At 36.6% G+C, this 23,129-nt stretch overlaps 2 protein-coding genes across 6 annotated transcripts in view; both read left to right on the top strand.

The window, feature by feature from the left end:
- NOL4 (nucleolar protein 4) overlaps positions 1-23,129 on the top strand; it is a 167,294-nt gene that overhangs the window by 109,788 nt on the left and 34,377 nt on the right. For 3 of the 5 annotated variants that reach the window (XM_058178222.1, XM_058178223.1, XM_058178224.1), the window contains 2 exons: positions 13,755-14,038; positions 17,982-18,161. In XM_058178222.1, coding sequence (XP_058034205.1) covers positions 13,755-14,038; positions 17,982-18,161 — 464 coding nt within the window. Of the gene's footprint in view, positions 1-13,754; positions 14,039-17,981; positions 18,162-18,992; positions 19,185-23,129 lie in introns of all 5 variants that reach the window. The other 2 variants (XM_058178220.1, XM_058178221.1) reach the window with 1 other exon arrangement.
- On the top strand, positions 3,383-3,840 carry LOC131195925 (prefoldin subunit 1-like). The gene has a single exon (XM_058178225.1). It carries the CDS (start codon positions 3,383-3,385, stop codon positions 3,749-3,751), a length of 369 nt encoding a protein of 122 aa, XP_058034208.1. The 3' UTR covers positions 3,752-3,840.

Below are 23,129 nucleotides of genomic sequence, written 5' to 3' on the forward strand. Positions count from 1 at the left end.
TCTGAAACCACTGATATTTTTATTGCATGCAATCCTGGAAAACATAAATAAAAAATATCACAGTTTAGGAAGATATATGTTGAGAGCTATAATACAAGAAAACATTGGCACAACATTGAAAAAAGAGGAATTGTACTGATACTATGAGATTGGAAGACCAACAAGGGATAATATACAGCAATGGCAGAAATGATGGTATATATCCATAACAGAAGTCTAAGCAAATTTAAGAAAAAGTGGTCTTATATATGCACATTGCATAACAGGATGAATTTAGACAATTAGAATATGCTTCCTAGGAAATATAAGTCCAATAAAAATAATAGATGGAAGGATTTAAAACTTTAACATTCAACTGATAGTATAAATATCTTGGTTATGGTCTTGGTTATGGTCAGATCACATGGGATTGAAAAACAGTGTTTTTATTTATGCTTACTAGTTGCTTCTTTATGTTTTAATTCTATTGTCTACTGTCACTATGTAATGGTAGAATTCTTTGTTTTTTGCTACCTTTACAGTAAAAATACCTTTCACACTAACACAAAGCACATATATTTTGGTAATGGTACGATAAAGTGATTTAAATGAAATCAGGCAAACATATTTTAATTTGTTTCATATACTGGTGTTTGTATAAATTAAGAAATGAGATAATCATTCTGAGTATAATTGGAAAAGGCAGATGCTGTTCCAGTGGTGGGCTGCAATCGGTTTAATATTTATTTATTTATTTATTTATTGTTTATATTTATATACCGCCCTATCTCCCAAAGGACTCAGGGCGGTTTACAGGCATTTAAAAGCAAGAAATACAATAAATACAATTCTAAAAACAATTAAAAAACTTATTCAAAAGCCTTAATTAAAAATATAAAAATTAAAACCCAAGATAAAACCCATAAACTAAAATCTAACTCAGTCCTGCGCAATTAAATAGATATGTTTTAAGCTCGCGGAGGGTCCGAAGGTCGGGAGCCTGACGAAGTCCTGGGGGCAGTCCATTCCAGAGGGTGGGAGCCCCCACAGAGAAGGCCCTCCCCCTGGGCGTCGCCAGACGACATTGCCTCGCTGACGGCACCCTGAGGAGTCCCTCTCTGAGAGCGCACGGGTCGGTGAGAGGTATTCGGTAGCAGCAGGCGGTCCCGTAGATAACCCGGCCCTATGCCATGGAGCGCTTTAAAGGTGGTCACCAAAACCTTGAAGCGCACCCGGAAGGCCACAGGCAGCCAGTGCAGTCTGCGCAGGATGGGTGTTATACGGGAGCCACGAGGGGCTCCCTCTATCACCCGCGCAGCCGCATTCTGGACTAACTGCAGCCTCCGGATGCCCTTCAAGGGGAGCCCCATGTAGAGAGCATTGCAGTAATCCAGGCGAGACGTCACGAGTGCGTGGGTGATAACCGGATAACCGGTAATAACCGGTTCTGTGAGTGCGCGCTTCGCTCAAGCACACGCCTAACGTGCTTGCGCACAGCGTTAAAAATACAGCAATTTGAAGCTCAGCTGCTTACCTTCTAAGGCAGCCCCAGTAAGTAGAACAGTGGAGGCATGGAAATCAGCTATGCCGCGCAAATCAGCTGAGCCAGAGAAGGAAATATAGGACAGGATAGGGCAGGTGTGGGTGGGCAGGACCAGCTGATTATCAGAACTACCTGTTTGCCCGAACCAGTCTGAACTGGCAGCAGCCCACCACTGCTCTGATTCATAAGCCAGCCCTAGCCTGCACTGATACTTGATGCATGTATTAACACCAGTGTACCTAACTATCTCAATCAGTGTTTGAAATAGTCAGTTTTTGAGATGTGACTTTCACCATATCCCAAATGGCTTGTAAATACCTAGGTAGTTCAAAATAATGAATAAAAGATATTTCCAATTATACTCTCTCTCTCGGTGGGTGCATGTATTTATTTTAGATTCTAAGATTTTATTATTTGGATCCTCAGATTTATCTATTGCAACTTTCTAGATACACAGGAATGAACTATATTCTAGTGTAAACCATATTCCTCTTTATTTAATCATTTGGTTTAATTTATGTCCATTTCTTAAACTTTGTAATCAAAACAACTACCAGTAGCTATTTTGTAAAAATATTCCTAAAATTGGAATGCACAACCACTAAGGATTTGAAAAAAATGCTTCCTTTTTTACAGCTGTAATTTTTGTGATGATGTAGCATTATAATTTTTAGGAAATTATTCCTTTAATGATGTTGACTTTACTAGCACTATATTAAAAAAAATCTTCTGTGTATTAGTATACTGTATTACCTTTCTCCTCCTCCTGCAGAACTTACATTTCAAATACAAAATTACAGAAGACAGAATCATTTATATTAACAGCCACTAGAGGTCTGCTGGTATTATAGAAAAGTAAAGATTCCTCCGCCAGTCCTATATACTTAGTCAATGTATTGATTTCTGCAACTATTAAGTATCTTCTAATTTATTAAAAAGAAATTCATTCTTTAATGTGAATTTATTGCCTTTTTGTGCCTAATATTTTGTGTACCATGACCCTAACTATTTTTATTCAGGAATCTATGAATTCTAGGAATTTCTGTTTACTTAGACAGAAGTATTTACCCTCATAGCCTTTCACAGCAGCATAGAGCTGAGAGAATTTTTAGGCATACGTAAAGTATCATTAACAAATAATGAATTTGCTCATCTTAAAAACTCACATCATCCAAGTTTAGTTTGTAACCCTTTTGAGGTAAACACAGATATTAGTGAAATTACTTTAAATTGCTATAAATCACTTGATGTATAGATTGAATTATTTCAAAATATCAATGCAACATTATGTTTAGCAGCTTTGAATATAATCACACAAATACAGTATGAGAACATCTGATAAGTAACTAATAAATGCGGCATTTGATTTTTTTGTCAGTGCAAAATCTGTGACATAATCTGAAGTTTTAACTTACTTGTTTTGCCAGCTTTCTATTTTCCCATACAGAATTAGATCAAAATTTACTGATCTCATGGTCCACAAAGTTAACTGATAAAGCCAACATGGACATGTTCAGTGATGTTACACAACAGCTCTTGTTGTCATAGTAATTGCTGTGCTCACAATGTTCATTTTGTATTGTCAGTAAGCCAAAAGCAGGTCTCTACTCTGAGTGCAATAAAGCTTGGAAAACTAATCATCAACATGCATAACTAGCCTTACAGTTGTATTATTAATGGATTATTAGTTACTATCTTCTGTCTTCAGTGCCAATAGTTTTTTCTGCCTCAGAAGCAACTGGTAACGTATAAAATAAGTTTACATATTTTATCCTACAAACAACTATGTAGCACTGTTTTAGGCTTTTACAGTTGTACAATTGAAACATGCAAAATAGAAGACAAGCTTCTTGAGTTAAAATGGCGGCGCCCGTGGATCTTGAGTTGAAAAGGGCATTTTCTGAACTTCAAGCTAAGGTCATTGAAACCCAACAAAAGATGAAATTGGCAGATATACAAATAGATCATCTGAACAGAACAAAAAAGCATGCACATCTTATAGACACAGAGATCATGACTTTGGCTGAAGAAACGAGAATGTATGAAGGTATAGGACGAATATTTATTCTTCATCCCAGAGAAGTAATTCACAATCAACTCTTAGAAAAACAAAAAATAGCAGAAGAAAAAATTAAGGACCTGGAGCAAAGGAAATCGTATTTAGAACTGAGTGTAAAAGAAGCTGAAGATAATATCCAGGAGATGCTCACGGCTAGAAGAACACAATAAGTTCCTTGTGCTGAACTGAATAGTTGAAAGCAGAGATTTTGAACCCCTATTGTTAAACATTCAAAGTTGTGTAAGATATGAAGAATTTGGTTTATGGAACTAGCTGCATCATATCAACCCAACCTTGTAGTTTGATGTACTAATAACTACTTAATTTATATACAAGAAAAGAAAAGAAAAGAAAAGAAAAGAAAAGAAAAGAAAAGAAAAGAACACAAGTTTCTTCTAGTCTATACGCAACCTATGATCTGGAGTTCAAGGAAGTTCATCGTATGCGTAGGTTAAGGAAAAACAAAATAAAACTACAGAAGGTTGTGATATGCCGAAAAGGTCATGTAGAATAATGTATGAAGAGATTTGAGACTGGCTTGAGACCTGGGGGAATAAAGTTCTCTAGCGACTAGTTTGATTTATGTTTGTTTTTTCACACAACTCCTTTTCCAGCTCCTTGACAAAAATTGAAATTAAGTATATTTCTACATTTATGGTTATGATTATGGAGCAACCCAGCTATTGTTCTGTCAAAATAATGGCTCCATGCTTCTGCAAAGTCATTTGCAATAATGAGGCCAGTAAATGCAAACTCATCCACTCACTAAAATAACAACAAAGAGTTAATCAATGTCTAGATAATATTGTGACGGTTATTTAAACCCCTAGTGTAGTAATGATCCTCCATCTCCCTTGGTGTCTATACTCACCATTGATTTTGTCAATTTTACTTTTCCAGACAACAAATCTGCATAATACAGCAAGTTGCTGAAAGCATTGCTCCAAATTACTAATGATGAATCATGCTTTTTTAAATTAGTGATAGTGAATTTATAATTGTTGAATTGTATGAATTGTAGACTTTCACAAACAACTGTTGAAAAAGCTGACTAATCATTTCATAGATTCCTGTTCTGACTTTCATTCCCACCAGAGATGGGATTCAAATCCCGGCGCTACCAGTTTGCTATTGAAGCTTCTGCACATGCGCAAAACATTTTTGATGATGTCTAGGTGGGTGGGCAGAGCCGCCACTGGTTCGAACTGGGGCGAATTGGTAGAAGCCCACCCCTAATTCCCACATTCCCACAGGAGTTTAGAAGTATATCAGTGCTAGTAAGAAGTGCAGTTTGCTGCCAGTTTATATTTTAGTGGCTTGTCTTGTCAGTGTTGGTGGGGGTGGTCTTAGAGATTCTTTGCTTGGGCTGTTTGCTTTTGGCTTTTTTGGCAGTTTCTTGATTGGGATATTGCTTACTTGTTTGTTGGTCTGATATTAACCTTGAAGTTAATCTATGATGATTAAACATAGATTAATTCATCATTTATAAACTCACTATCACTAATGAAAAAAGAGCACCAACAATGACAAGTCAAACCACAACAGGGCGAACCACACTCCTTACAAGCACTGATGATGTTACCTAGTTTGGGTAATGAAACATCTGCAAGAAAACAAGCAAGCTCAGAGAGCACCAAGAGCCCCTCATTTCAACCTAAAGCTACAGATATTCTCTTTTATCGGTATCTTAAAGTGTATCCAATCAGCATGTAATCAATGCATATGATCCCACACTGAAGTTTTGGATACTTTTCAAGGGAGGGCTGCACAAGGAGTGTGCTCAATGGCTAAGATTGAGAGACATCAGTGTAGATAATCTTCTCAAAATCTGGTTGGTTTAGAGAGACCTACAGCTAAGACATCAATTGTGAAGGTGCACAAATACTAATCAATACAGCCATCATTTGCAATGATGTAGGCACATCAAATAATAGTGCAAATGGCCTAGGCCTGTGATAGTGAACCTATGGCACGTGTGTCAAAGGTGGCACACAGCGCCCTCTCTGATGGCACCTGAGCCATCGCCCCAGTTCAGCTCTGCTGCGCATGCGCCTCCCGCCAGCCAGATGGTGTTCGGGTCTCTGCTACTCATGCGGGGGGTGGTGGTGCGTGCAAGGGCGTGTGCTCATGTGCAGGGGGCGGAGTGCACATGTGGGGGGAAAGGGTTGTGCAGAGAGCACACGTGCAGGGACGGGGCACATGCAGGGGGCCACCCATGCATGCGCAGGGGTGGGATGCATGCACGGGGGCCTCACATGCATTGTATTTGGGGGTTCTGCCATGTGCTTTGGGGATTCAGTCCGGAAAAGGTTAGCCATCACTGGCCTAGGCCATCTCTTTTTTAACAGCAAAACTCAGGTAGGACACTGGCAATATTGTCAACAGACAACATGGGGAATTGCATGTTGCACTCAGACAACCATGCAGATCCATCAGATGTAGAATTGTACCATTTTAATTTGTCCTCCACCTCTGCAGAAGTTGTGGTTTGTAGTATACAAGAGTATAACATAACATAACATGGAGGAATGTATAATATTTAAAAAAGGAACTATATTGCACTCAAAATAAAATCCACTCAGAGTGGGGCCAATATCTGTGTAAACAATACTCTAATATATCTGTCAAATGTATTTCCAACTTATTAATCATCCTTAGCAAAATGAATAGATAATCCTAGGCTGCGGTAAATTTAGGATAATTATATTTTAGATGAAGAATCCATAGTCCTGGTTGAAGGTTGATACAGCCTCCCTGTAATCTTTTCAACTAATGTCAGTAGTCCCACTGTTAGAATGTGTTGTCATGGCAACAACATCTCTTACTTCGCACAGGGAAAATTAGCTCTTACTGTGCAGTCGAGAAACATAGAGGGAGTCAAGCTAATCCCAGGGTGAAATGTAAGAAAAAGGTTGGACTTCGCCTAGGGGATGCTGTATCAGCAATGCTAGGATTGACCTGCCACCGATTCTGATATTTAAGTTAAAGAGCAGAATTCACAGTAAGTGACAGCTCCTCCAGAGTGCGTTATTGGCTCAGAGCTTTCTAAGGCTTGTTGAAGAATGTCCCATACCTGCAAATGACATTAGGCAGCTCTGTGTGGTATATCTGTATCTTCACAAGTTTAGATTTCAAGCTTTATTTAATACAGAAACTGTGGGAAAAATTGTCTCAAACTAACCATCAAATACTATGTACCTATAAGATTTATTTATGAGTTTATTAAAAGCCATGACATTGAGGCTGAAAAGGAAGTTAGGAAATCTGGAGAAATGAAAACTCTACTGCAGTTTATAAAAACATTGAGCGATCCATGCAAGTTTAGACATTATTTTATTGTTGATATATGGACTTCATTTAGAACTCTCAAGAAAATAAGGGGACAAGTAAATTGTAAGAAAAAAATAGAATAACAATCTCATGTATGATGTCTTTCTGATGCAGTGCAGTACAGTATGTAAAACATAAACACATCTTTCCATTATGTAAGTAGCTGGAAAGGAATTAAATATTTGCTATAATTTTTCAAACTGTTATGTTTAAGCGGTCTATTTTACAACCTATAGAAAATGATCCATTTCGCATTCAGTCATAAACCATATAGCAAGCTTTAAGAAGAATTGGGGGAAAATGGCAGTATAAAGTACTAAGCTTTATGCAAGCTTTTAGTGCAAGTCTCATTAAAAAGAGATATGCTTGTGGATTATCCTGATGAGGTTTGTATAATGGTGTGTAAATGTGTTTTTGTGGCGACAGAGGTGAAATATGAGATATGAAATAAATATTGTGCTTCTGAGTTCAATGTTGATCTTCCTTGTAACATAAAATAAAATTTATACTTCTTCTTGTAGAATTAAATAAAGACATTGAACTGAAAATGAGGTTAGCTATTTAGCTATCATATATTTACTCCTGTAATCAAATAAATATAGCCCATCACATGCTTTTTAAGTAACTTCTGTGTGATTCTAAAAAACCCATAGGCAGTAGTTATACTGTATTAAAGATTTATACTTTTTAAATTGAACTCTTCTATCTCTTGTACAAGAAGCTGAACTGAAATATTTTTTTAAAAATTAGAGCAGAGCAGAGATCAGAATTTTTAAATGAGAAATTTAATAGTTACAGAGAACAGTAAGAACAGTTATAATAAAACTAGTGAAACATTTCCCACAGTGCAAGGATTTATATTAGCAGTTACTGCTGACAGAAAATACATTAAAAACCTAGAAAGCAGAATCCAGATTCCAGAAAGCTATGAGCATCATAATATCACCAAGGATGATCCAATATCTGCCCTGCCAAGGTGTTAATTTGGCTTGTTTTTCTGGGTCTTGGGTAGTAGTTGTTGAATTGAAATGTAGGTTAGACAATATCACCATCTGGTGAATTTGCAACTGGCTGACTCAATGTATAAACATTAGTGGAGCTACATGGAGGGAAGCCTGCGGTGGGGTCTACCAAGATTCTGTTTTAGGCCCGGTAATCTCACACACACCCCCTCAAGGTTTATTGGGTTTTTATTTTTAAACATACATTAACATCAATATATGAACAGTGTGGCCTCTGGGTATGGTTCATATTAATATAAATAACAAAAATCAATTATTATATTAATCAAATTTATATAATCCTAATATTAATGTACTTGATTATTTTAAAGTAGTTATTCAATATTTCATTGTCCATTCTAATGTCAATGATCTTCTTGAACATACATAGTAATACCATCTTTCAACCTCTCAGCTTTCCATCTAATTATTACTTATTTTTAATTTATATAGAAATTATAACTACTAATATATTCCCTAATTCTTATTTCTACCTCTATTCTGGCTTCTAGTCAGGCCACTCTTACTAATCCTAATGTTAAAACACATATTTATGTTAATACATAGTCCTTCATATAAGGGTGCATATTCTTATTTCCACCTCTATTTCTAGTTTTTAATCAGGCCATCATTATATTAGAAAAAAGAAGAAGAAGAAAAAAGAAAAAAATAGCTCTATTCTATCCATCATCCCTTGACTGTTTTAATTCTTCAATTCTTATTTGTTTTTTGGCTTTCCTCCCATACTCTTCTCTGGAATCTTTGTCTCTGTCAACATCTGTATCTTCATTATTCCATCTAAATATTTCTCCTATTTCTATCCTCCTATGGTGCCATATCTCCAGAGTATCCACCCGTATTCCTATCTCCCTTTCAAAAACATCTTCCAGATTATCCAATTCCAATTCCATTTTTATATCTCTCAAAAAGTTTTTTTCACCCTCTTGTTTTATTTGGTGGTTTGTCTGTTCTATCTTTTCCTCCATTCTTTCCGCCTCTTCCTCTATTTCCTGGACCCTTTGATCTTCATTCATTGCCAGTTGTATCATATTTTCTACTTTGTCATTTATGCCTTGGATTAAGTCTTTCATCTCTCCTTGGTTCTTTATCATGGTATCTCTGATGCTTTGAAACATCCACACCATTTCTCTTGAAATCTCACTCATTTCCCCCTGAAAAGGCATTTGTTTTAGTTTAATAAATCCACTTTTAGTCAGGGCCACAAACAATATATTCAGTTCTAGTTTTGCTCATCAAAGAGTTCAATAATCATAATTCTTTACATCTCAGGGTTATTAATCAATTCCATTTAAATAGTCCAGACAATTTCCAAACTACAAAAGCCACTTTACTTTAATTAAAAGTCTTCCTTATCACAATAGTAAAGTAATTAATTATAGGACAGTTAGTATCATCACAATCCTTCAAAAAGTTGTTTCTTATTTCTTCTGTCAAAATTTTCCTAGATTTGTAGGGGTGTAGTACATTCCATTCACAGTAGATGGTAGCATCAACAGAGGTTTCAGCATTGTTTCCAACATGATAAATTAAAATCCGAATTTAATTCAGTTTATAAAGACAAAATTAGATACTTGAATCAATTCAGGTACATAGTTCCAGCATATTATAATGCCTTTCCATAACAATGCCTACCCAGTTTAAAATCCAATTTTCTTTGATTAAAATATTTTTAGCTTTTCTCCCCTCAGTTTCTTTCATTCAGGTCTAGGATTTTTCTCTCTATGGTTATTCACCACTTTATAAAAGTTAATTCTAAGAATCTCTTTTCTTCTCTGGATTTTCTTCTTTTTTCCTTTAAGTTTAGGGATTAAATTCAGGGGGAAAAAAGGGATTTTCTCATCCAGCTCCAATCACTATTCACTAACTTCGCTCCAGCACCAGTCTTAGGTGTTCCTCGGATGCCCCAGCTTCATGGCAGCCATGTTTAGGCTACCTCTTCTCCTCATCATGGCTGAGAGGGAAAGAAACCCCCCCCCAGGTCAGGCAGGAGAGTTGCGACTTTCCACAACTATGCAGGGCACCCCTCTTTGCTTTGCCTCCCCTACAAGGAGGCTTTGGCTCCTCTCGGAGCCCATTAACAGGGAGGATTTGGCATGGGAGCACAGAGACCCGTTCCTCGTGTCCAATCTCGCTGCAATGTCAACTGGAAGGTCAGGCCCAGTAATCTTCAATATCTTCATAAACAATTTAGATGAGAGAATATAAGGGGAGCTCTTCAAATTTGCTGATGACACCAAGCTGAGAAGAATACCCAACACTTTAGAAGGCAGGCTGAAGCTCCAGAATGATGACAGACTTGAACACTGGGTCCTATCCAACAAAATACAGTTCTGTGGTGAAAAAAATAAAGTTTTACACTTAGACAAGAAAAACCAAACACAGGTATAGAATAGGTGGTACCTTGCTCCATAGCAGTAACTGTGAGGGGGATCTAGGAATCCTAGTGAATAATCACTTAAACATGAGCAGCAGTGTGCTGCAGCTGCCAAAAAGCCAATGCAATTCTGAACAAAGGGATAGTATCAAGATCATGTGAAGTGTTGGTATTGCTTTATGCTTCAGTACCACACTTGACCTAACCGAATCCAGTTTTGGTCACAATGATACAAAAAAGATGTTAAGACTCTAGAAAAAGTGTGGAGAAAAGCAACAAAGATGATTAGGAGACTGGAGGCGAAAAGATATGAAAAATGATTTCAGGAACTGGAGAGGTGTAATCGAATGAACAGAAGGACTAGGAGTGACATGAGAGCAGCCTTCCAATATCAAAGGGGATGTCACAAAGAAGAGGTGCTCAGCCTATTCTCCAAAATATCTTAAAACAGGACAAGAAGTAATGGATGGATATATCAAAGAGAGATCCAACCTAGAACTAAGGAGATATTTCCTGTTAATGAGAACAATTAATCAGTGGAATGATATGCCTTTCGAAGTTGTGATTGCTCCATCACTGGATGGTAGAGAATGGCCCACCCAGAAGATTGGTTCATTACTACAATATTGCAGCCCTCACCCTTCTGTCCCAAACTGACAAAGCTGATAATGAGGTATGCAAAGTACTAGTTAATTTATCTGCGACAAGAAAGGGGTAGTCTCTGAGGCCTGTCTGCACAGTCTGTACCTTAGGTCCTATCTAAAGTGGTAGATCCCTGCTTCTATGGATCCAGTGCTTAGTGCCTGTTCTTGCGCTGCTATGAACAATGCCTCAGTGCTGTCATTTAGTCCTGCCCTTTCCAGCCACTGGTAGGATGAACACACAAATCCACACACCTGTTGTATAGCATACACTACAGCCTTCTTCCATAGATGCTTGGAAATATCAAAGGAAGATAAATAGGCATTTTGGAAATTATCCTAGTATTTTCCAAAAGTACAATGGAACTCCCACTGTAATAAACCTAAAATGAACATGGATCTTTATCAATCCAATCTGAGGTTTAGAAAATGGGTCTTAAGCTCTTTCCGCATGCACCATCCTCTTTTTCTATTTACCTTTCTCAGGGGACCCAAAGTAGTACAAACTACCATATGGAAAGAAAAGAGCAGCTTGACTCTTCCTCTCATCTCTTTGACCAGGGCAGAATATCAGAGAGGAACAAGAAAGGACATGCTTCCCTACTGCCCAGTTCCCTTATGCTTCTATTGCTTGTGTAACCCTTAGTGGCTGGTGAATATAGTGAAGGTGGACAGGCTCTGCTGGAGCAGTTTTCTCTGACTAGTGAAGACATGTGGTAAAGATGGAGTATTTCTGAGGGCAGAGGAAGGGAACTGGGAATTCTGTATCATGAATTTTCAATCTAAGCAGAGAAGTAATTGGCATTTTAAAACCTCACATTTCATTTGGGGCATGGTTCACTAGCTACTACATTCTCCTTCAATGACATTTCTACATAATTTTAGAGGTACTCTTTGACTTACAACCATAATTGGGACCGGAATTTCAATTGGTAAGTGACATAATTGTTAAATGAGTCATCATGTGACCAGATCCAATTTTATTACCATTTTTACCATAGCTGTCAAGCAAATCCCATGATTGTGGAATCCGGCTTCCCAAATTGATTTTGCTTGTTGGAAGACACAAATTGCAATCATGTGACCATAAAATGATTGCCAGGTGATTATGATCACATGTCTGGAGAGATCACGTGATGGTTGTAACTTTGAGGATGAGTCATAAGTCACTTTTTCTGAGCCCGTTGTAATTTCAAACCATTATTAGACAAACAGCCATAAGTCAAGGACTACTTGTACCGGTTATTTCTACAATTGCTGAATCATTTGAGTATCTTCCTTCAAAAAAATAACAGCTTTAATATAATGGCAAGATAAATTGCCATATCTTAAGTTCATATCTTAAAATAATGGCAATTTAAGAAAGGACTCATTTCAATTTCTTCAGATTTAATTTCAGGATAGCCTAATATAGTCCTGTATTAACTTGATGTGTTGCTATAAATTATAATCCTCCCATATCATTTTAGGTTTTGGTGATATTTTTGTCCTTGTGAATAATCATCTATCTATAACTAACTTTTGAAATACGTCCAAATCAGGGATGGGTTCTACTTACCTGTACTACCGGTTCACAGCGGGATCACGCATGCGCAGAAGCTTCCTGATGACCTCGGGGTTGGTGGGTGGAGCCTCTCCCCAGTTTTACTACCGGTTCGCAAGAACTGGTTCAAACCCGGGGCAACCTACCACTGGTCCAAATGCTTGAATATGTGCTGAATAATAATGTCTTGCAAAAACCATTTTTAATTAATTAATTATGCTCCAACACTGGAAATATGCTCCAACACTGGAAATATGCTCCAACACTGGAAATTTTTAAGAAAATGTTGGATAACCATCTGACTGAGATGGTGTAGGGTTTCCTGCCTGGGCAGGGGGTTGGACTAGAAGGCCTCCAAGGTCCCTTCCAACTCTGATGTTATGTTATGTTATGTTAAAATTACTTTGAGGTTCATATACTCTTTATTCACTTTTTGTTTCCAGTGAAATTACAGAATTGCTAAGCCATGCTGCCACTTGATGCCATGCATTATGACTGATTCCAATTACCATAAGAACTTGAACCTTTTCTGTATATATGTGATTCTATATATACATATGTGTATGTATAAAAATGTGTAACCTGCAGAATGTAAATCTATATGGGGACACTGTCTCTGTCAAATAAAAGCATATTTAAAGTATTATAAGCAATATTAATAAACATAATATTGGTCTGCAATTTTATGTCAGTGCACAAAGTAGTAAGATATAAATTTTAAGTTATTTATATTGTTTTAACAGTAAAGGGAAACTAACCTAACTCACTGATATGGGCATTTTGTTTATTTTTTCCTACAATAATAAATTAATTAGGCAATAAAATAAATTATTACTAATATATATGCTATTAATAATGTGACTGCAGTGTGACTCATTGAAGGCAGGTGTTATTATCTCACACACAATAAAATTATTAATTTTAGAAAATCCCTATCAATTATTATTCTGGATTTAGTTTATCAAGTGCCATCACCAAAATCTGTTCATAATGTTGGTTGGTTGAATTTACCACAATATGTCCATTTCATAGATTGTTGTGAGCTATCCTTGATACTCTTGAAAATATTGGAATAATGAAAGATATACCAGTATTATAGGAGGTTACATGATATTATATAACATATTTTCATACTACATGCATAAGATTCTAGCAGGCGAAAAAACAAGCAAAGTAACCCGTGCTAGAAGAAATTGATATATTTATTTGAATACAATGTTCATGGCATGGCACTAAGCACCTGTAATTTCATGTTTTTTGTAGATGATTCAGCTGCAGAGAGTTTTAATGGCAATGAGACCGCAGGACGCAGTTCCAACACTTCAGTTGGAACACACTGCAGGGAAGTTGCAGAAGCCAATAGCAATGGTAAAACAACTTTGGAGTTAGATGAACAGCCTCTGAACCTGAGTGACAGCCCCTTTTCTGCTCAGCTTACTTCAGAATACAGGTTAGATGATCCAAACAGCGACGGAAAGAGCAAGTACAAGAACATCCTAGCATCTGATCTTAAGTTGGAGCAAGAAGCAAAAGAAAATGGAAGCAAGGTAAGGTGCTTCCATGTTCATAAAGTATTTCTAGAGCAGAGCCTCTTGAAATTTGTTTAAAATTTTTAATATACAAGTTTTAATGGTTTACGTTTGGTCATTAACAAGTTGTCTTTGTGAGCTTCATCATCCCTACACATATATTTGCTAATATTCTTAAAGGCTTCAATAGATAAATGCTAATTTTGTAGAAACATAATAAGTCTGAAAATTTTATCTTTAGTAATGCTTTCCACAGTATACAATCTACACAATTTATTGAATTCCTTTTTATGCATTGGCTTTGGCCATTTCCAGAATCTCTGGAAAAATCAGCCAATCTCAGAAACGTATAAAACACTTCTTTTTGAAATTCTCAAGTGGATATCACTGGAATCCAATGATTATTTTTCAATTTGTCAGTAAGTCTTCAGTTCACCTTAATTTGGACTATTTGCATTAGACTCGTTTCCTGATAATCTCAGTTCAGGGATAAATTATCTGCCTTACATTTTATACTGTGGAGATATAAATAATTAATTCAGACTTACCTGCAATCTTCTTATTCTTCTTTAGTACTTCTTTGACTCCTATGTTATACAGCAAAGTAAATATTTCTCTTGTCAGTTTATAATCCCATATAATTCTATGCTTTTTCTTCCCTCCTCCATGCTTTTTGGGGTGTGGATTCTGGCGGGAATATAAACAAGTCACATGCACATAATAATGTCCAATTGTTGGTTCCAGGAACCCTAATGGTGATAAAATTGGGCACTGCTGATAATTCTGCTAACTCCACCATTTGGGGTCATCTAAAATTCACTGTCATATTACTTTTGTATAAGCATAGTAGAGTTGATGTTTCTAGTTCCTGTGATTCAGAGGGTACAATTTCAATTATAGAAGTTATAAGCCAGTATAGTCAAAGATGCCAGGTTAGTGTAGACTGAACTGGTTCTATATGTTTAAGATTTTCCTTTGAGAAATCAGTAAGTATTCTTAGTAGAAAAGATTAAATGTGTAAATATACCAAAAAAAAAATCAGCTTTGACAACTCAGTTATAGTATGTTGTCAGGGGCCTATCATACAAGCTTTTAAGCACTGCATAAGAAAGTTTAGTTCCACAACTTACATTTCCAGATGTTTTAATCCATTTTAGTTTTGAGGCTTTTCCTAGACCTTTATTATTTAATTATTGATATTTAATAGTTCCATTGTGTTAAAATTTTAAATTGTACATTATTCTGAAACCCAACAGTATGAAAGATGGTTTTAATAATAAACAAGTATAAAAGAAAATATGAACTTATTATTAACAATAACGATAACAACTGTGGTGAAAGAAAGCGAAGATAGTACCAATTGCAAAAGGTGCCCTGGGTGCAATCTCAGAACAATTGCAGCACCACTTAAACACCATTGGCATTGACAAAATCACCACCAGATAATTTCAAAAGCCAGCTTTACTTGGAACAGTTTACATCCTACCACAATCCCTTTAATACCATCAAATGACAACATCTGGCCAATCCAGGCCCTTGGGAAGGACACAATAGGTGACTAAAAATGCCAAATCCAGTTTAAATATCTGGCTGATTGTGTGACCAATCATAATAATGCAATTGCAACCAAAAGTCTATCTAAAGAAATAAATGGACAAGAAACTAATATTTTGTGAGTGGGAGGAGTTCCTGCAGATTTTGCAAGTAACAAAACTGCAAAAGTGACAAATTCCTATGAAAGTGCTGTGGGATAGAGTACTTCCAGAACATTAAATCCAATTCTAGAAGAGAGTTGGGTAGTTTTTTTATATCCCCGGTGTTCCTTCCTACTTTATATATGTATATATAACATACTTAATTCTCCTGCCTCCTCTTACCACACAACAACCTGTAAGGTGAGTTGGGCTGAGAGAATGTGATTGACTCAAAATGACCTAACTGGCTTTCATGCTTTAAAGCATGAACTCACAACCTCTTGGTTCCTTGGTCAGTATCTTCACCGCTAAACTGAACTAGCTTATGCAAGAAAGTGGAACATCTTCAGGGATATGTGTATGTTTTCTCTCTAACTTTTAATAGTGAAAGTAGTGAAGATCCAGTAATTATAGAGCAGTCGCAGCTCTTTTTATTTCTTCTCTTAAAATAGCTACTGCCAACATTTCTACATACGAACATATCCCAAGTCTACAAAATCAATCCCTAGTACAGAACCAAAAAAATAATAATCCTAATGTCTCTCAGGACAAACCGGTCATGACCTTGCCAGGGTGCTGCATTTTTATTTCTTGTTTTTTTTAACTGTAGGGACAATTTATTTAGGTCACTTCCATTGCATCCCTAAAGCTCTGATGATCTTTTATGTTTGATCTCTTCACACATAAAAGTTTCTGGCCCAGTCAGTTAGGCCCAGCCATGTCTATTGCAGGGAGGCCAAGTGGAGGCAAATGAGTAAAGAAGTATCATGCTGCTATGATGCAATTTCATTCCTTTCTATGTGAGTTGTAATATCACATACAAGTACAAAATAGGCTGAGCTTATAGCACAATGCTGTTTTTGACTTTTGACCAAAGCATTATATACTGTGGATGCCTTTGCCTATCTCTTTGATCTCATCATCTTCCAAGATGCTATAACTTGGGGGGAGGGGGAGGCTGTTAGCAATCTGCCATCACTCTCAGACATTCAATGTTCTTTTCCCCTTAATTTCCCATAGTTTTGTTTTATGCAAGCAAAGCAGAAATGAAAGGAGTATTTTAAGCCTTAATACTGTTTTGTCTTTAGGAGTATATGAATTTTTTTCAAACCATTTTCTTTCTCTCCATTTCCTTAAGAAAAGAATGTATTTTTTAAATGTAATATGGTAACCACCCAGCTCTATGGTAATCTAGTGAAATTCTATGGATAAGAGAGACAATTTTCATATTATATAGGAAAAAAAGGGGGAAACAAAGGGAAAGCTAACTGAAAATGGAAAGTTGCTTCTTATAAAAAGGTAAAGGTTCCCCTCGCACATATGTGCTAGTCGTTGCCGATTCTAGGGGGCGGTGCTCATCTCCGTTTCAAAGCCGAAGAGCCAGTGCTGTCCGAAGACGTCTCCGTGGTCATGTGGCTGGCATGACTCAACGCCAAAGGCGCACGGAACGCTGTTACCTTCCCACCAAAGGTGGTCCCTATTTTTTTCTACTTGCATTTTTACGTGCTTTCGAAACTGCTAGGTTGGCAGAAGCTGGGACAAGTAACAGGAGCTCACCCCGTTACATGGCAGCACTAAGGATTCGAACCGCTGAGCTGCCGACCTTTCTATCAACAAGCTCAACGTCCTAGCCCCTGAGCCACCGTGTCCCTTATTTGCTTCTTATAATACAGTACAATTCTTAAATGTCTATATCTAAACTGCAACACAGATAAACTGTGTAAGTTATGCAAGGAAGAGTCATATATTATTTGCACAATTATTTGCAAGATTAGTTATATGTAGTAAGAATCTATTATAAGAATAGAAGCTTTTTCAATTATTAAAGGTAGTTGGTAATTTGCCTCAGTTTGGATTTGATTCAGTGGTAGAACAAGAGCGTTCCATTAAGTCTTACATATTCAGATTAGCTTTATGTCCAGTAAAGTCACTTGGCTTGTTCATGTTTTATAAAATTAATGCAATGAGTAATTTATGCATTTATAAATGTGTGTTATGTGCATGTTAAATTGTGTGTGTATTTATTGATGATAAAGAAAAATAATGCACATTCTGGCAGAGAGAAGTTTTCTGAGGATGGGCTCCAGTGTGAGTCCAAAAACTCGGAAGACTAAACCTCTGGTCCTGGTGACCGACCCAGATTGGATCCTGCAGCATTAAGAAAAACATATCTATGATTATATTCCTCTTTCTCCTCCTTCCCTTCCAGAGCAAGGCAGATGCTTTCCTCAAACAGGTTTCTTAAAATGAAATTTCTTTCCTTCTAGTCACCTGCCCATAGTTATTCAAGCTATGATTCTGGCAAAAATGAAAACATGGACAGAGGTGCTGAAGACCTCTCCCTGAACCGGGGAGAAGAAGACGATGATGACCATGATGATCACGAAGATACTGAGAAAGTCAATGAATCTGATGGGGTTGAAGCTGAGCGCCTGAAAGCTTTTAATGTGAGTTATATGATTCTTCTTACGTCCTTTGGAATTTTATTTAGTTATTTACCTATGATTTGGGGCATATGTTTATGGGTTGATGTGAGAATTAAAGAGGTGTATTTTTTAAAAAAAATATATTGAAGGGAATTTCTGCCTTTTTTACTGACAATACATAAAGGCTGCAATCCTATACCCGCTTGCCTGGGAGTAAGCCCCACAGAACTGAATGGAACTTACTTCTGAATACACATGTATAGGATTGTACTTAGACAGGATTTTCAAAGAGATACCAAGTTCATCTAATTTAGCTATTTAATCATCATCTAAAGGAGAAATTTCAGCTGTATATTGTGCATGTGTATGTATGTGTGTGTATGTCTGTCCAGCAAATAAAGGCAGTGGGGAGAGAACTTATAGGTTGTTGATTCCACTGGTCAGCTATTTTCTATTATTTTTCAAATTTTATATAATTTTGCATGACAATACACACACCATAAAATGTTCACAACAGGGGAAGAATAAAATATAAGGGTTCTAAAGATCCAATAAAGCAATCCTAGCACATTGTTAATAAGAAACATGAAATGGTGCTTATTTTTACAAACTATGTTTTATTTTCCTCATGATTTCTATACACTATAATCTAATCTTTTCTTGTCTTTTGTCAGCCCTAAAATAAAATCCTTGGTTGCTTAACATTTCTGGCTTTCCATCATAAAGCTCTTCACTGTGTTTTTTTTAAAAATTAAATAAAAAAAGCAGACTTCCTATCTGTAACTGAGACAGGAAGCTTAGAAACCAAGTACCCCTCCAAATCCTTCTCCTCTGTCTCCCTCTTACCAACAGATGTTTGTCAGGCTGTTTGTAGATGAAAACTTGGACCGAATGGTCCCAATCTCTAAGCAGCCCAAAGAAAAGATCCAGGCTATCATTGACTCATGCAGGCGACAATTCCCTGAATATCAAGAGCGTGCCAGAAAGCGTATACGTACTTACCTCAAGTCCTGCAGGCGGATGAAAAGGAGTGGTTTTGAGATGGTGAGTTTTGATTTAAAACCCAGCCCTAGTTTTCATCAAAACCCCCATATGTAAATCCATGACACTATTTTGTTTCCATCTTAGTGTCTCTTTTTATTTGTATTTTTGGTACTGTCAGGTCAGAGGTTATTCTCCTCCTTTCATCCCCTTTCCTTTGTACAATGCACTTGAAATGCTTTGCCAAATAAAGCACACATTTATGTCTAATATAAATTTATCAAAATGGAGGAGCACCACAAGATATAAAGGAAGAAACACATAGAAACAAGTTTCCTTCATCTTTTTATTATTCTAACATTTATATAACAGAATGCATAGATAATCTGTTTCTTAGATTAATTGCATGTTTGCAATTTAGTATGCATATACATGCCTATGCTTAATTACTGATTGTCCTTTAAGGTTGTCCTGCTTCAAAAATCATTTGGAAGAAGTGTTTGAACCTTGTGTGAGCACAATAATTCTCATTAAGGTGCACAGAATTTTCTCAGGGTTCTGTGTGGCCTGAAAAAAGATGTTGCTGATTTAATAGTGTGATTGAAGTATCTACTGTAATAAGTAGTGCAGAGCTACTGTGCTTGTGCAAGATCTAAATCATGTTGAAGCAAGCACAACCCTTTAAGGTGGTGTGATTTTTAACGTTTAAATAAAACATATTTTAAAGTATACTTACAAATTTATTTATGAGTTTAAATAAAAGAGAGACCCTTCTTTAATCTGTCAGATTTCTTGCAGAAAGAGATATATAAAATATAAATGAATGTTGGATAGTGGCTGTAAATGAACCATGCTTTTATTTAAATGTCTCACTGAAATTAAATGCCAAAACACATCTTATATGACAAAGAAGGAAAAAGAAAAGCCCTGATGCAAATTATTGTTAGCACTTTTATAAAAAGACCAAAAAGTCACACTCCAAATTCTTCCCTTCCCTCCTTTTTTTCAAATACCATTTTTATTTCAAATGCAATTTTAAGAAATGCATGCAAGTTCCTTCCTTCCTTCCTTCCTTCCTTCCTTCCTTCCTTCCTTCCTTCCTTCCTTCCTTCCTTCCTTCCTTCCTTTTCTCTCTGTTTCAGAACTTCAGATGATTATGTTCAAAATGAATCACATCTACTAAAATTACTAGTTTAGGAAAAGAAATAAAAGAAAATTTTACTATAATCAATTGCATTTGTATCATTATACACATTTTATACATTTGTACAGTTTTTCAAAAAAGTAATGGCTAGTTATAAACAAGGGAAACAAGATATTAAAGGTGATGAAAAAGTATATGTTCAGTTCACATGCCAAAATATGAAAAAAATATGTTGATATATATAGTAATTCGAAATAATGGCAAGTGCATTTAGTAAATATAATATCGTACTTTCACACTTACTTTGGCTAAGTTATTTAATAGAATAAAAATATTTGTTCAATTGTCTGATTTTGGTAACTTTCCTGTCTTCCTTGGACAAATTTTATGTAACTTGTTTCATGTTCTACAAATGTGTAGTCTCAAAAGTGTTGCATAGTCATAACTATTGTAAGCCATACTGACTGTTCTACATTCTAAGAAGAGGCAGACATTCTTACATGCAAATAAATAGGTAGATGAAGTTATGCTCCAGCATTACCAAGAGTTAGGTAGCCTGTACAATTAAAGTATCAGCTTTATAGATTAGAAAGTATAGCAAGAAATTCTTCAGGTATATTGTTTACAAGGAAAATGTAAGTTTCCTTCTATTGTCAATGGGGAAAATAATACGCAAATGGCCTTACCACACCTGAGTGAAGGAACCACTGGTTTTTTTCCCCTGTGAATTCTCTACATCCTTTCTTCCATATCAGCATAGCCTGGAACTAGCTATATCTACCTTTCTTTACAGAAGATAATACAGAGAATAAATGATTAAGAGTGACTAAAGGGTCTTAATTACTGTAGATGGATGCTTGTCTTTTAAAAGCTTTGTTTTGAAATCATGACTATGGCAATGTGGATGAAAATTTGTCATCAGCTTAAGTTCTTTCCTATAAATATTTTTATTACACATTTTAAGCATACAATTCCATTGCTAACCATGAATTAAAAAGAAAAAAACCAGCCTGCTGCTACACAAATACAGGATTTGGCAGGGTTCAATGGATGTGGTGATCTAGAAGCAGGAAGACCCTGATTCAAATACACCCTTAGCCACAGAAACTCTCTGGATAACTTTAAGCCTTTCTTTCGCTCTCAGACCTACTTGTCACATGGGGATTATGGAGAAAAAGTGAAGAATTGAGCAGCATGTAAATTGCCTTAGAGCTCCTGGAAGAAAGACAGGATGTAAAGAAATCAATTTTATGTACTCTTCTGTTCCAATTATGGTAAACATACTTGTTAACTTAAATAGTCAACTTCATACAATAAGGAGAATTTGTTTATCTGAACTGGGGGTCGTCATATTTGTAAATTACTGAGAATTTTAATCTCTGAAGCATAGACTAAAGAGAGCCATACTCAATGAGTCATCCTTAATGATACTATATCTACATGGAGGGAAGTTAGCGCAAAGTTCTGCCTTAGGCGTAGTACTCTTCAATATCTTCATAAATAACTTAGATAAGGGAATAGAAGGGGTACTCATCAGGGGTGAAATCTAAAAAATTTCCCTACCGGTTCTGTGGGCATGGCTTAATTGGTGGGTGTGGCTTGGTGGTCACGATGACTGGGTGGGCGTGGCCAATAACAATAAATAATAAAAATAATAAACAAAGTATACAAAACAATAAGTGATACCAAAAACCATCTTTCACACTTTACACACACACACAACATAACACAACTGACACACACACAGTGTAAAAGCAGCTGCACTTCACACAAAATGGCCCTTGCAACAAGCAGGAACCTCACACAGCCACAAAAAGCTCAAAAACCAACTTTCACACTTTACACACACACAACACAACACAACTGACACACACACACAAAATGCCACATACAGCTTTGTGAGATTTTGTGTGTTTGTGTAGTTAGAGTGAAACACTAAAGAAACATACCAAATCTCAAAAAGCTGCACAAATATTTTATTTTATTATTTTATTTTATTTTATTTATATTTTTTAGATCAGATCTCCAACCTTAGTAACTTTAAGGTTTGTGGACTTCAGTTCCCAGAGTTCCTCAGCCAGCAAAGCCAGCCAGCATTAATTGCTCGTTGAGGAAATAGATTAGCTAGCAACTGATTCTGTCTGGTTCTGAAAGTGAAACTGCTCCTTTCGGGCAGGGAAAGCCATGTGTTAGATCAGTAATCAGGTAAGTGCCTTAGAATCTGTTAAAAGGAAGTTTTCTACTTGTAGAAAACATGTTTTTTAAGGTTCTGCTGATGAGGAACTCAGGTGAGATCGCCAGAGGAGCCTTTAAAATTTTTTTAAAAAAAAGTTTAAAGGCTCTGCTGATCTCAGCTGAGGGGTGGGATCCTCAAAGGCTTTTTTTTACTTTTAATGGCATGTTTTCGGCTGAAGAAAAACTGCTTTTAAAAGTAAAAAAAAACCTCTGCTGATGGTGCGGCTCAGCAGAGGCGGGGGGGCGGGGCCAGGGATTTTTGCCACCGATTCTCCGAACCAGCAGCTGCCATGGCTACCGGATCAGGCGAGCCGGTCCAAACCGGGAGCATTTCATCCTTGGAACTCACCAAATTTGCAGAGGGCACTAAGCTAGCAGGAATAGCCAACATCCCAGAAGACAAACTCAGGATGCAAACAGATCTAGACAGACTTGAACAACAGGCCCTATCCAATAAAATGAAATTTAATGTGGAGAAAAGCAAGGTTTTATACTTAGGCATGAAAAACCAAAGGTACAAGTACAGATTAGGCAAAACCTGTCTCAAAAACAGTAACTGTGAGAGGGACCTTGGAGTGCTAGTGGACAGTCACTTAAATATGAGCCAGCAGTACGTGGCAACAGCCAAA

Source organism: Ahaetulla prasina, chromosome 3, assembly GCF_028640845.1.
Source record: "Ahaetulla prasina isolate Xishuangbanna chromosome 3, ASM2864084v1, whole genome shotgun sequence".
Classification (NCBI taxonomy): Eukaryota; Metazoa; Chordata; class Lepidosauria; order Squamata; family Colubridae; genus Ahaetulla; species Ahaetulla prasina.

Excerpts from the sequence above, each read along its gene's own strand:
- LOC131195925 (XM_058178225.1), top strand. The coding sequence starts at position 3,383 with ATGGCGGCGCCCGTGGATCTTGAGTTGAAAAGGGCATTTTCTGAACTT.